The sequence below is a fragment of the Salvelinus fontinalis genome, chromosome 2 (genome assembly GCF_029448725.1).
Source record: "Salvelinus fontinalis isolate EN_2023a chromosome 2, ASM2944872v1, whole genome shotgun sequence".
NCBI lineage: Eukaryota > Metazoa > Chordata > Actinopteri > Salmoniformes > Salmonidae > Salvelinus > Salvelinus fontinalis.
The window spans coordinates 62,368,567-62,382,106 of NC_074666.1; the positions used below are offsets into that span (position 1 = coordinate 62,368,567).

Sequence of the window (13,540 nt, forward strand, 5' to 3'; positions counted from 1 at the left end):
ATTTGCAAAAGGTACCTGCATCAGTATAGTTGCCTAGTTGCGCAAAATGTTATGCAGCAGTGATGCAAACACGCAGCCGGTGTGTTCGAAGCGTAAAGGACATTTTATGGTAGAGGCCAGGAGTTACGTCGAAATAGGGTGGCATTGCCCTCTTGTGGAGACCTTTAAACTATAAACTCTAATCCTCCAGATATTTATTTACATGATTGCACATGTGTCATCTTGATGCTGCAAAACAGTCAAAACCCAATTGTTAAGCCTTTGTTTTCCGTTTTTTAACAATTTCTGTATGGGACGTTATAATATCTAGCCTACATTGCGCAGTCGCCCAGAGTTGCTTTCCCGCTAGACTAGGACAACATGATTGGGTGGGATCTTTTTTATCCAACTTTTGCGATATCAACAATGAAAAACTCATATTGTAATTGCATGGATGATTGTAAAATAGTAGTCTCACAGTCACAATAATGGCACAATAAGGATTTTGATAGTTCTAGTTTAGCTATCTCATTCCACCATGTAGGTAGGGAGGGGCGTGTTTCTCTTTCATTTTGCAGTATTCGTACTGTATGCGGGGCTCTTTTGTTAGGGAGGGCGGGCCGCAGGAGCACAATTGACTTTTCAGATAGTAAAATAGTAATGCGATGAGGACTGACCAAAGCAGAACAATGACATGCGAGTGCCTCAAGCGCTGCATATCCAGCATTTCCACAAACTGACGTCGGTGACGTGCCGGAGCATTTTTGAGAAATTCTGCAGAGGTCCTGCGTCTGTTTGAGCAATCAAACATAGTAGCCCAAGTAACGGGTGATCTAGGCGCAAGGGCGAGGCGAAGACATTGGATAGCATCGTCATCAGATGCGCAAACCGGTGGGACAGGTTCCAAAAAAGCAGTGGCAAAGGATGTCTATTTAGGACTTTTTACGCATTCACGCTTCCCCACTCCAGGCAACGGAATTTAAAATGATGTCACTTATAGAGTTGAACGATGACCAGAGATGGGTGCCTACACATGTGAATGTAACTGTCCTTCGTGCAAGGGGTTTGCGGACGAAGGGCAAGCACGGGAGCCGTTATGTTTACACTATCATTCAGGTTGGGAAGGAGAAATACACCACCGGTTTGGTCGAAAAGGCGACTGTGCCAGAGTGGAATGAGGAATGTTGTTTCGAACTTCTCCCCGGTATACTGGAGGCTGGGGGTCGCAGTGCATTTCCCTCAGGGAGCGGCGACTTGGTCCTCACGGTCATGCACCGGGTGCTTATCGGACTTGACGTGTTTCTTGGTCAAGCAATCGTCCCTCTGGATAAAATATTTCAAGATGGAATGTGTCCCAGAGATGAGTAGGTTCTTTTCACTTACTCATTTAATATGCTAGTGACGAGGAAGGTATTTCCACTGATTAGGCTACATGCAAGCCTAGGCTAAATGATCATATCCCACGAATTATATAATTTTATTGCCATTAATTTGACGTGATTGACAGTAACATTTGTAGGCCAAACTATGGTATGTTGGTAGGGTGGGGAATTCCGACAAAATATGAGAAGAACTGGGCGTTTATTTACGGTGAAGATCAGTGGGCCGGGCCACCCCTGGATTACTGGTGCATAGTTGAACTACACTGAACAAAAATATAAATGTTGGTTCCATCTTTCATAAAACATATTTCATTCAAATCATTTTGTGCACAAATTTGTTTAAATTCCTATTAATGAGCATTTCTCATTTGCCAAGATAATGCATCCACCTGACAGGTGTGGCATATAAAGAAACTGATTAAACAGTGTGATCATTACACAGGTGCACCTTGTGCTGGGGACAATAAAAGGCCACTTTAAAATGTGCAGTTTTGTCACACAACACAATGACAGAGATGTGTCAAGTTTTGAGGGAGCATGCAATTGGCGTGCTGACTGCAGACATGTCTACCAGAGCTGTTGCCAGATAATTTAATGTTCCTTTCTCTACCATAAGCAGTTTCCACTGTTGTTTTAGAGAATTTGACAGCACGTCCAACCGGCCTCACAACTGGGGGGATTTCTGTCTGTTATGAAGCCCTTTTGTGGGGAAAAATGTATTCTGTTTGGCTGGGCCTGGCTCCCCAGTTGGTGGACCTGGCTGTGAAGTGAGTGGGCCTATGCCCTACAAGGCCCACCCATGGCTGCACCACTGCCCAGTCATGTGAAATCCAAAGATTAGGGCCTAATGAATTTATTTCAATTGACTGATTTCCTTATATGAACTGTAACTCAGTAAAATCTTTGAAATGTTTATTTATTATTATTTACCTTTATTTAATCAGGGAGTCACCATTGTGATCATTTTCTCTTTTACAAGGGAGCCCTGCATATACCATTTCATAACATCCATATGAAATCCAATATACCATATGAGAAACAATATAAAACTAATCAAATACAGCACAACACATATTGCACAGACAAACATAAATATACACAATATACACAAAACCCCTTACAATCAGAAAGAGTGGTTACATAATAATCATATTTAGCCTTTTTGATCAGTCTTACACATTGATTCCTCAGTTGGCTAAAATAGTGACAATTCAGACCTAAGCCTGTGTTACTGGTGACCTTGTATAATTCAGGAATGAACCAGACATTTGTTCTACCTTTAACTTTCAGAGTTTTGAAGGGGGCATGACTATCTTCAATCATATTGAAGTCACTAAAATAAAGATCATGAAAAAAAGCTTGTTCACTACATTTTTTAAAGTTCCTCTTAGTGATGACACAAGGCAGATTTATGCATTTTCACATCTCTGACACAGACAACTGGGCAATGGTCACTACAATCCAGAAACATACACTACATGACCTAAAGTATGTGGACACCTGCTCGTCAAAGATCTCATTCCAAAATCATGGAGTTGGTCCCCCCTTTACCTCTACAACAGCCTCCACTCTTCTGGGAAGGCTTTCCACAAGATGTTTGAACAATCCTGCGTGACTTGCATCCCTTCAGCCACAAGAGCATTAGTGAGGTCGGGCACTGATGTTGGGTGATTAGGCCTGGCTCGCAGTCGGCATTCCAATTCAAGGTGTTCAATGGGGTTGAGGTCAGGGCTCTGTGCAGACCAATCAAATCAAATGTATTTATAAAGCCCTTCTTACATCAGCTCATATCTCAAAGTGCTGTACAGAAACCCAGCCTAGAAGAAACCTAGAGAGGAACCAGGCTATGAGGGGTGGCCAGTCCTCTTCTGGCTGTGCCGGGTGGAGATTATAACAGAACATGGCCAAGATGTTCACATGTTCATAGGTGACTAGCAGGGTCAAATAATAATAATAGACTCTTGATCTACTCGCTGTTGGGACATCGGTCCGAGTACAGTTGGCTCTGTACCTCAGTGGGAGATTTGGGTAGGGTAGTGATACTTACTACCCGGAGCTATAGCCTTTCCCCCTTTTAGGCTTAGCGACGTGTTTCATTTTGGAATATGTTGGGCATGGTTATTTTGTTCTATTTTTGTGTGGTGTCTGTGGACTGAGCAGTTGTCTCGGGGGCACATCCGTGGCTTGGGGGAATCTGCCAGCGTGCTGAGTGGTTTATTTCCTTGCCAGCGGGCTACAGTGGGTTCTCAGAGCTTGTTGACCGCGGTAGATCTCCAGCTTGTTTTTTTTGACCCACCACAAATCTCCACGAAGACTAGGGTTGAGTTACTATAGGTTTTGGGGAAGCTCCATATATATCTCATCTCTCTTCTGTGGTGCCCAGTATGATTGTCATTTTTCTTGTGGTCTGGTGTGTTCAGCAGAGGGGAAGAGCAAGAGATTTTTATTTTTTGTATTTACTTTTGACTATGGCGTCTAATGTAGATGAGTTCATTCGCTTTCCATCAGAGGAACTGTTAGAATTATGTACTAAAGAACAGCTGTTGTTGATTGCTGAACACTACAAGGTTTAAATTAGTGATAAACGTCAAAAAAATTATATTAGGCTAATATTGAAGGCCAATCTGATGGAGAGTGTTATTCTTGAAGTTACCACTGGGGCAGCCTCTGCTGAGGACTCGCCGTCTCCCCATAACGTTACATTGGCCGCTCCATCGGTTAGTCTAGTAGTCTTCTTTTTGAACAGCAGAAATAACTGCTTCTGTCACAGCTAGGGCATGACCGTGTAAAGTATGAAAAGGAGTTGGAAATTAAACAGGATTTGGAGCATGCTAAAGTCAAGCTGCAACAAGAGCGGCTAGAGCTGGTTAGGGAAGGAAAGCTCTCAGGGGAGAGTTTGCTCTGGGAAGGTGACCCAGATTTACCTCGGGGTCGTTCCTCTTTTGGTCGTGCCCCGGACACATTTGATGTTGTTGGGAACTTACGGTTGTTGCCTAAATTTAATGAGCAGGACCCTGAGACATTCTGTTCATTGTTTGAGCGTGTTGCTGGTGCTAGGAGTTGGCCTGATTCTGACCGCACTTTAATGTTGCAGTGTGTTTTGACTGGTAAAGTGCAGGAAGCATATTCAGCTCTTAGTGTAGTTTAAAATGGCTGTGTTACAGATTTACGAATTGGTCCCTAAGGCTTACCGCCAATGATTTAGAACTTTAAAAAGGGATAATGAACAGACTCATGTTGAGTTTGCGCGAGAGTTATCTTCACAGTTTAATCGCTGGTGTTCCGCCTCTGCAGTTATAACTTTCCAAGGGCTGTGTGATCTGATTATGCTAGAGCAATTTAAGGACACAATCCCTGATCATATAGCCACGTACATTAACGAACGAAAAGTAAAGACTGTCGCTGAAGCTGCGGTTTTTGCGGACGAGTATGTTTTGACTCACACAAGTGTTTTTGTACAGCCCCGCATTCGGAGTGAATGGGGGCGTTTGGAGAGATCTGGGCCTCACTCACCGAGATACTTTGGTTCACGGACAGAGTTTGATTCAACTAGGGTTGAGCCTGACAACCGTGGTAAAGTTGATTTTGGTCAAGAGTGTCACTACTGTCAAGGTTCGGGTCATTGGAAAAAACGAATGTCTGGTTCTCAGGGCTAGGGGTAAATTCAGTGCTTACGTCAAATCTAAGCCTATGGCGTTAGCTGCGCCTGTTCCACATCAGTTCACTCCTGACACAGTGTCTCATGGCCAGGGGCATGTGAAAGTCCATATTGACGCAGACTATTTACCTTTCATTACGGAGGGTTTTGTGTCTGTTAGGAAGTAAGGACCTAGTGCCAGTGAAGATCCTGAGAGACACAGGTGCCTCTGAATCGTTTGTGTTGGAGTCTGTGTTACCCTTCTTTGCTGAGACTGATTCGGGGAATAGTGATCTAATTAGGGGAATAGGTTTGAACACTGTCAGTTCCATTGCATAAACTGATGTTGGATTGTGGACTGGTGAAAGGTGAGGTTGTTGTGGGAGTGCGTCCTTCATTGCCTATTTGAGGGTATCGACGTTATCCTTGGGAATAACTTGGCTGGTGAGCGTGTATGGCCTGTCGTGTTTCCATCTCTAGTGATTTCCGCTAAGCCGTCATTTGTAGGGATTCCCGATGAGAGTGTGCAGAGTTTCCCAGAGGTGTTCTCTGCGTGTGCAGTGACGCTTTCTATGAGCCATGGCGACCTGGTCACTGCGCCGGCTAACGAGAATGCCACAAAGAAATCTGTCACTACTTTCCCTATTATCCCGTTATCTGTACCCCGCTCCGATCTAATCTAATCAATGTGGCTGACCCCACATTAGAAGAGTTGCATGACCAAATTGTGCCTGTGGAACAGTTGGGAGATGTCGCCCATGGCTATTTTCTCCAAGAGGATGTCCTGATGAGAAAGTGGGTGTCTCATGGTAGTTGTTTTCTGGGGGAGGCGATTAGTCAGGTTGTACCAGTTAAGCTTCGTGAGTTGGTGTTGACAACTTCCCACAACAATGTTGCTGGACATATGGGTGTGTGGGAAACCTACAACCACATATGTATTAAGACATTTCTTTTGGCCTAGGTTAAAGAGGGATGTTTCTGAGTTCATCAACTTGTCACACCTGTCTATTAACTGGTAAACCTAATCAAGCTATTAAGCCGGTACCACTGTTTCCTATTCCTGTACTCAGCCAACCTTTTGAGTAACTGATTATTGACTGTGTTGGTCCTCTGCCTCGTTCTAAAAAAGGTAGTAGTTACCTATTCACTGATGTGTCAGACCACTAGGTTTCCTGCTGCCTATCCTCTCCGGTCTATCACGACTAAATCTGTGCTAAAAGCTGACTCAGTTTATCTCACTGTTTGGAATCCCTAAGGTCATTCAGAGTGATTAAGGATCTAATTTCACCTCTAATCTGTTTGATCAGGTTCTCCGACAGCTCCATATTAAACACAATTTGTCTAGCGTCTATCAACTGCAAAGTCAAGGAGCGCTGGAACGTTTCCATCAAACACTTAAATCTTTGTTGAGAGCTTATTGTACTGAGATGGATAAGGATTGGGAGGAGGGGTTGCCTTGGTTACTGTTAGCCGCTAGGGAGGTTTCACAGGAGAGCACGGGTTTCAGTCCAAATGACCTTGTGTTTGGACATAGAAGTCCACGCACCCTATCTGTTCTCCAGGATGACTGGTAGTCTCCCGAGCCCCCTCAGTCCCTGTTATCTTATGTGTGTGATTTCAGGCAACAACCGGTACGCTGCTGGTGAAATGGTTAAAGAGAAGCTATCATCTTCACAGGAGAGGATGAAGGGCATATTTGATTGGCAAACTGAGCCTCGTCACTTTAGTCCAGGTGATCAGGTTCTTGCTCTGCTGCCAATTGTTTGTTCTCCTTTTCAAGCCAAGATTCAAGGTCCATATACGGTTGTACGCCAGTGCACTGAGCAAAACTATCTAGTTGCCACTCCAGAACGGAGAAAAGAACACTAACTGTGCCATGTAAATTTGTTAAAACCCTATTATGCACGTTCCTCTGAGGCTGAACAGTGGGAGTCTACAGAGGACGGTAAAACCTGTTCTTTTGGCCGATACCTTTATTTTGCTGGGTTCTTGTCATGCTAGGTCCGTACATGAGGAGGAAGATGTTCCTGGTCCCGACGATTGCATACTGCCGGGTAGATTGAAAAAATTCAGAGACACTGGATATTTTAGACAGCCTTCTCGCTCATCTACCTGTTGATTGGCGGGAAGAGATGGTCGGTCTGATTTGGAGATTTCCAGGTTTGTTTTCTGATACACCTACACACTTAATAGAACAAAATATTGATGTTGGAGATGCTGACCCCATTCGTCAGCGATTCTATAGAGTTTCTTCAGAGAAACTGCGTTGTCTGGATGCTGAGGTCAGGTACATGCTGGAGAGTGATATGGCAGAGACTTTCTCCAGTTGGGCTTCTCCCTGTATCTTGGTCAGTAAACCGGACGGGACAAACAGATTTTGTACGGACTACCGTAAGGTAAACAGTGTCACTAAGCCAGATTCATTTCCTCTTCCTCGGATGGAGGACTGCGTGGATCAAGTCGGAGCAGCTAAGATTGTGAGCAAATGTGACCAGTTAAAGGGCTATTGGCAGGTGCCACTGATGAGTAGGGCATGTGAAATCTATGCCATTATTACACCCTCTGGTCTGTACTTGTATTTGGTTATGAGTTTCGGCCAGCGTAAAGCACCTGTCACTTTTCAGCGACTTATGAACAGGGTTGTCTCCGGTCTGGCCGGGTGCACTGTTCATCTGGACGATGTAGTGATATATGCAGATACTTGGGAGGAACATCTGTCCCGTATTCAACCCTTGTTTGACCGCCTAGCTGCGGGTCGCCTTACGATCAATCTGCCTAAATGTGAGTTTGCTCAGGCGACCGTTACATACCTTGGAAAGGTGGTTGGGCAGAGTGAAGTGCGTCCTGTTTGGGCTAAAGTGGTAGCTATTGATGCTTTTCCACCACCAACTACTAAAAAGGAACAGATGCGTTTCGTGGGAATGATTGGTTATTACCGTAGTTTTTGTAGGAACTTTGTAGGAACACTCCCTTGACAGATATGCTGAAAGCTAAAGCTGTTTACGTATGGTCTTCTTCTTGTCAACAGACTTTTGAAGATGCAAAGAGGTTGCTTACCTCAACTCCGGTGCTGGCTGCTCCTCGTGTGGATTTGTCATTTACCTTGCAGGTGGATGCTAGTCATGTGGGGGCAGGTGCAGTTTTACTGCAAGCAGATGTGTCTGGTGTTGAGAGGCCTTTTAGTTTCTTTTCCAAAAAGTTGAACCATTATCAGTTGGTTCAGTTGGTTGGAATTACTCGGTCATTGAAAAAGAAGCGCTAGCACTCATATGGGCGCTACAACACTTCGAGGTGTATGTCGGCTCGGGAGTAGTACCTATTGTTGTATACACCGACCATAACCCTCTCCCCATTTATGAGGACCATGATGTGCCCTAACCGGAGGATAATGAGATCTTGATGTGTGGCACATCCGGGGGACTGATGCGCTCTCTCGTGCGCCCTGTTCCTGAATGTCTACATGACTGACCACTGTTATTTTGTGTTTGGTATTGTTCTATTTCTCCTGTCTGTTCCCTTCTGGTCTCGTTTTCTTCTTTCCTCTTAAAGGTTACTTCCTGTGTGCAAAGGTTGCTGAGGTCTGGGGAGGCCGAGGTTGGCTGGGGCAAGTGGAAGTGTGAACACGTAACCCCCTCATCAATTTGGGACGCAGAGGGGGGGGGGGGACTCTGCCATATTCTCTCGTTGCTCTTGTTTTCCGTAATAGGATGTCAGTGGGTGGAGCTGGGAGGGTCGTCAGCGGAATGGGACACACCTGGGCTCGGGTGTGTCCCGGGATAAATACACCTCGTTCCCATTCAATGAGGAGACTCTCTCCATGCACATACTGATCGATTTTGGTTGTAGCCGGTTTGTTAGCATTGGCACCTTTCTACACCACTCATTGTCACATTTATGCATGCAAACACTCACTTACACTACTGACTACACACACACCATTGTTCGAACTTTGAGCCGGTTCGTGACAATATATAGTGTATTTATCTGGATTATTGTCAAAATAAGATCACTCAGGGTATATTTCGATGGATCTTTAGGATTTGGCCGTGTAGGCTCAGTTATCAGCTGAGATGGGTTTAGCTCAGAGCAAATCTGACACTGGCGTTCTCCAAATAATATAAAAAAATCACCCATAATTAATAGTTCAGATTTACCATACTTAGATAGAAATTCAGATAAAGCTGCGGGATTTAAGGTCAGATGGAGTCTCTAGTACAAGCATGCTATGATCAGTAGGTAACCCCTTATTTGAAAATACCATAGAATTGGCATAGATACAAGATTGTCTAGAACTGAACCATTGGGCCTATGCCTCAAGCGAGGACATGGTTTTTCTAGGCTGCCTGCCCATAGTTCCAATAATCATAGCACATAGCCTACTGTACAATACTATTGTGTACCATAACCCAGTTTAGATCACAAATTAGTGATTATTGTTGCAAGATGCAGGCCTCGTTGGCTTGCCCTTTCTCCTACACAGTCATCTGCCATTCAGCATAAATAGCGATGGTGGTGCAGTACTGCCATAAACCATATCCGGCCATCACAGAGAGCCTGGTTTCATAGACGAAACGTAACATATTTAAAAATACATCCGGGACACTGTAATTAGTATGATATGTTATGTTTGGTATGGTTACATAAAACAGATTACTTAAGGCAAAAACAAAAGGAGGGTGGTTGGTCGGAGTGGATGGGTGGGCGTATAACTCGAACGTCTAGTCACCCAAAGGTTGCATGTTTGAATCGCATCACGGACAACTTTAACATTTTAGCTAATTAATGACTTGCAACTAATTACTACTTTTTAGCTACTTTGCAACTACATAGCATTTTAGCTAACCTAAAATGCTTTAGGTAACCCTAACTCCAACCTCAAACATTTAACCTAACTCCTAAACTTAACCCTAGCTTAGTTAATGTTAGCCATCTAGCTAACATTAGCATTAGCCACAATAAATTGGAATTCATAACACACGTTTAGCTAGTTCGTAACATATTGTACGTTTTACAAATTCGTAACGTATCATACGAATTGTAATTCGTAACATATCATATGAATTGGATGATGGACAACCAGAAATTAATACATACCATATGAACATCACATATTATACTAAATGGGATGTCGTGGATTTATGTACAGAATAATATGAAATGTTCTGAGACCAGGTTGTCACAGAAGAAACAGGTTGGCTGTAAGCAAGAACAGATCAGTACACATATCAGCCTGAACTCAGGTGTAGACGTAACATAATATCTAAATCAGGGAAACGCCAATTAGTGTGTTTTGTTACATTTCTTATGGTATGTATTCATTTGTGGATGTCCATCCATTTTGTATGATATGTTACGAATTGCAATTCGTACGATATGTTACAAACTGCAATATATTAAGAATTTCCAAAAAGTATGATATGTTTCAAATTCCAATTTTTTGTGCCTAACATAGTTAGGTAGCTAGGTGGCTAACATTAGCTAGGTGTTAGGTTAGGTTAGCTAACATGCTAAGTAGTTGCAAAGTAGCTTAAGAGGTAATTACAATGAACAAAAATATAAATGCAACATGCAACAATTTCTAAGATTTTACTGAGTTCATATAAGGAAATCAGTCAATTGAAATTAATTAATTAGGCCCTAAACTATGGATTTCACATGACTGGGAATACAGATATGCATCTGTATACCTTTAAAAAAGTTAGGGCCGTGTATCAGAAAACCTGTCAGTATCTGGTGTGCAGCGTGACATCTCCTTCGCATAGAGTTGATCAGGCTGTTGATTGTGGCCTGTGGAATATTGTCCCACTCCTCTTCAATGGCTGTGCGAAGTTGCTGGATATTGGCGGGAACTGGAACACACTATCGTACACATTGATCCAGAGCATTCCAAACCTGCTCAATGGGTGACATGTCTGGCGAGTATGCAGGCCATGGAAGAACTGGGACATTTTCTGCTTCCAGGATTTGTGTACAGATCCTTGCAACATGGGGCTGTGCATTTTCATGCTGAAATATGAAGTGATGATTGTGGATGAATGGCACGACAATGGACCTCAGGATCTCATTACGGTCTCTCTATGCATTCAAATTGCCATCGATAACATGCATTTGTGTTTGTTGTCCGCAGCTTATGCCTTCCCAAACTATAACCCCTCCACCACCATGGGGCACTCGGTTCACAATGTTGACATCAGCAAACCTCTTGCTCACACAATGCCATGCACGTGGTTGTGAGGCCGGTTGGACACACTGCCAAGTTATCTAAAAGGAAGTTGGAGGCAGCTTATGGTAGAGAAATGTGCATTCAATTATCTGGCAACAGCTCTGCAGTCAGCATTCCAATTTCACTCTCCTTTAAAACTTGAGACATTGGTGACATTGTGTTGTGTGACAAAACTTCACATTTTAGAGTGGCCTTTTATTGTCCCCAGTACAAGGTGCACTTGTGTAATGAGCATGTCGTTTAATCAGCTTCTTGATATGCCACACCTATCAGGTGGATGGATTATCTTGGCAAATGAGAAATGCTCACTAAAGACATTTGTGCACACAATTTGAGAGAAATAAGCTTTTTGTGCATATAGAACATGTCTGGGGTCTTTTATTTCAGCTTAAATTAGGTTTTAGCAACCAGGAAATGGCGGAGTGATTTCTGCATGAGTCCAAATTTGGGATGGCGTATCGTTGCAGAATGCTGGGGTAACCATGCTGGTTAAGTGTAACTTGAATTCTAATTAAATCACTGACAGTGTCACCAGCAAAGCACCCCCACACCATCACACCTTCTCCTCCATGCTTCACGGTGGGAACCACACATGCGGCGCTCATCTGTTCACGTACTCTGCGTCTCACAAAGACACAGAGGTTGGAACCAAAAATCTTAAATGTGGACCAAAATACAGATTTCCACCGGTCTAATGTCCATTGCTCGTGTTTCTTGGCCCACTTAAGTTGCTTCTTCTTATTGGTGTTCTTTAGTAGTGTTTTTTTTGCAGCAATTCAACCATGAAGGCCTGATTCCTGCAGTCTCCTCTGAACAGTTGATGTTGAGATGTGTCTGTTACTTGAACTCTGTGAAGAATTTATTTGGGCAGCAATCTGAGGTGCAGTTAACTCAAATGAACTTTTCCTCTGCAGCAGAGGTAACTCTGGGTCTTCCTTTCCTGTGGCAGTCCTCATGAGAGCCCGTTTCATCATAGCGCTTGATGTTTTTTGCGACTGCACTTGAAGACACTTTAAAAGTTCTTGACATTTTCCAGATTGACTGACCTTCATGTCTTAAAGTAATGATGGACTGTCGTTTCTCTTTTGCTTATTTGAGCTGTACTTGCCATAATATGGACTTGGTCTTTTACCAAATAGGGCTGTCTTCTGTATACCACCCTGTAGTGTCTTTAGTATCATTAAAGTTGAAGACTGTTATTTTATCAAATCAATTCTCTGTAATTATTATTACATGATTAAACTAATCATGTAAATGTAATTAACTAGAAAATCTTCAGATTACAAAGTTTGAATTTCCCGAATATAACTTCAGATATTTTAATATCTGATCAATTAGTCTTCTATTAATTAATTATTCTTTACCTTACGTCAGTCTCATTTAAAACGTCGTAGAATTCTTAGTTATCTGCACGAACCCAGCCTAAACTATGAATCATCCATACACCAATTGACTTAATCATTTATTTACTAACAAACTAAATAATCACAGAAATGCATAACAAACAAACAGTAGATATTGGTTACTAACAACGATAGGGAAAAATCCCCTAGTGGGCTAAACCAATAAATAAACCAATATGACGGATTGTTATACAAAGAAAAGGGTGTGTGGACCGATAAAGTAGCAGGAAAGACAAAATGGATCACTACACACATTGGATAATTATATTAATTGAAATGCTACTCCTTTGCACATGAACGCTCGCTCATTCGGGAATAATTGCAAACAATATATTTACGCCCATGTGTCGTTGTTGTCTTCTCTGTTGGACTCGTCGGTCTGTCTGCTGGAGAGTCAATTCATCAGAGAGTCTCTGGTTACTTCCCCAGAAGTCACAATGAACTTTCATGGTTGTAGCTCTATCTGCGGCTCCTGATAGTGTCTGTTGTAATGGATACGTCAGGCGTCCATTGTTCTTAGAATAGATGTTTCAGCGGTTGTCGGTACTCGCATCCTAGGTTTACATCATTTCTAGCTGCAGTCTAGTAATTACTATCTAAGATTTGCTCTTATTCTGTAGGGATCGATAGTCTCAGAGTTTAACCACTTCCAGCCATGTAGCCAATGCACGTGGTATGGTTAGGAATTCAACAACCATTGCAACCTCAGCTTACACCGGGGTTTGCGTGGTCTGATGTGAATTTCCTCAGAAGTGGGTTTTATTCGTAACAATAGAAAAGGGTGGTGTCATGACGCCTGATCCTGTCTGTGCTCACGGGGGCATGGCCACTGACTAGTTAAACTTTACAGGGAATACAATTCTCTCAAATGAAAGGTTAACCTCACATTACATAATTTCACAAATAGTTTCATCTT

The 13,540-nt window shown here is 42.9% G+C and overlaps 1 protein-coding gene across 2 annotated transcripts in view; it reads left to right on the forward strand.

The window, feature by feature from the left end:
* The first annotated feature begins 321 nt into the window (after positions 1-321).
* Positions 322-13,540, forward strand: part of LOC129822823 (rab11 family-interacting protein 5-like) — a 33,386-nt gene continuing 20,167 nt past the window's right edge. Inside the window, exon 1 of one of the 2 annotated variants that reach the window (XM_055881259.1) lies at positions 322-1,343. In XM_055881259.1, coding sequence (XP_055737234.1) covers positions 964-1,343 — 380 coding nt within the window. In that variant the 5' untranslated portion in view covers positions 322-963. The remainder of the gene's footprint in view (positions 1,344-13,540) is intronic. The other variant, XM_055881266.1, reaches the window with a different exon arrangement.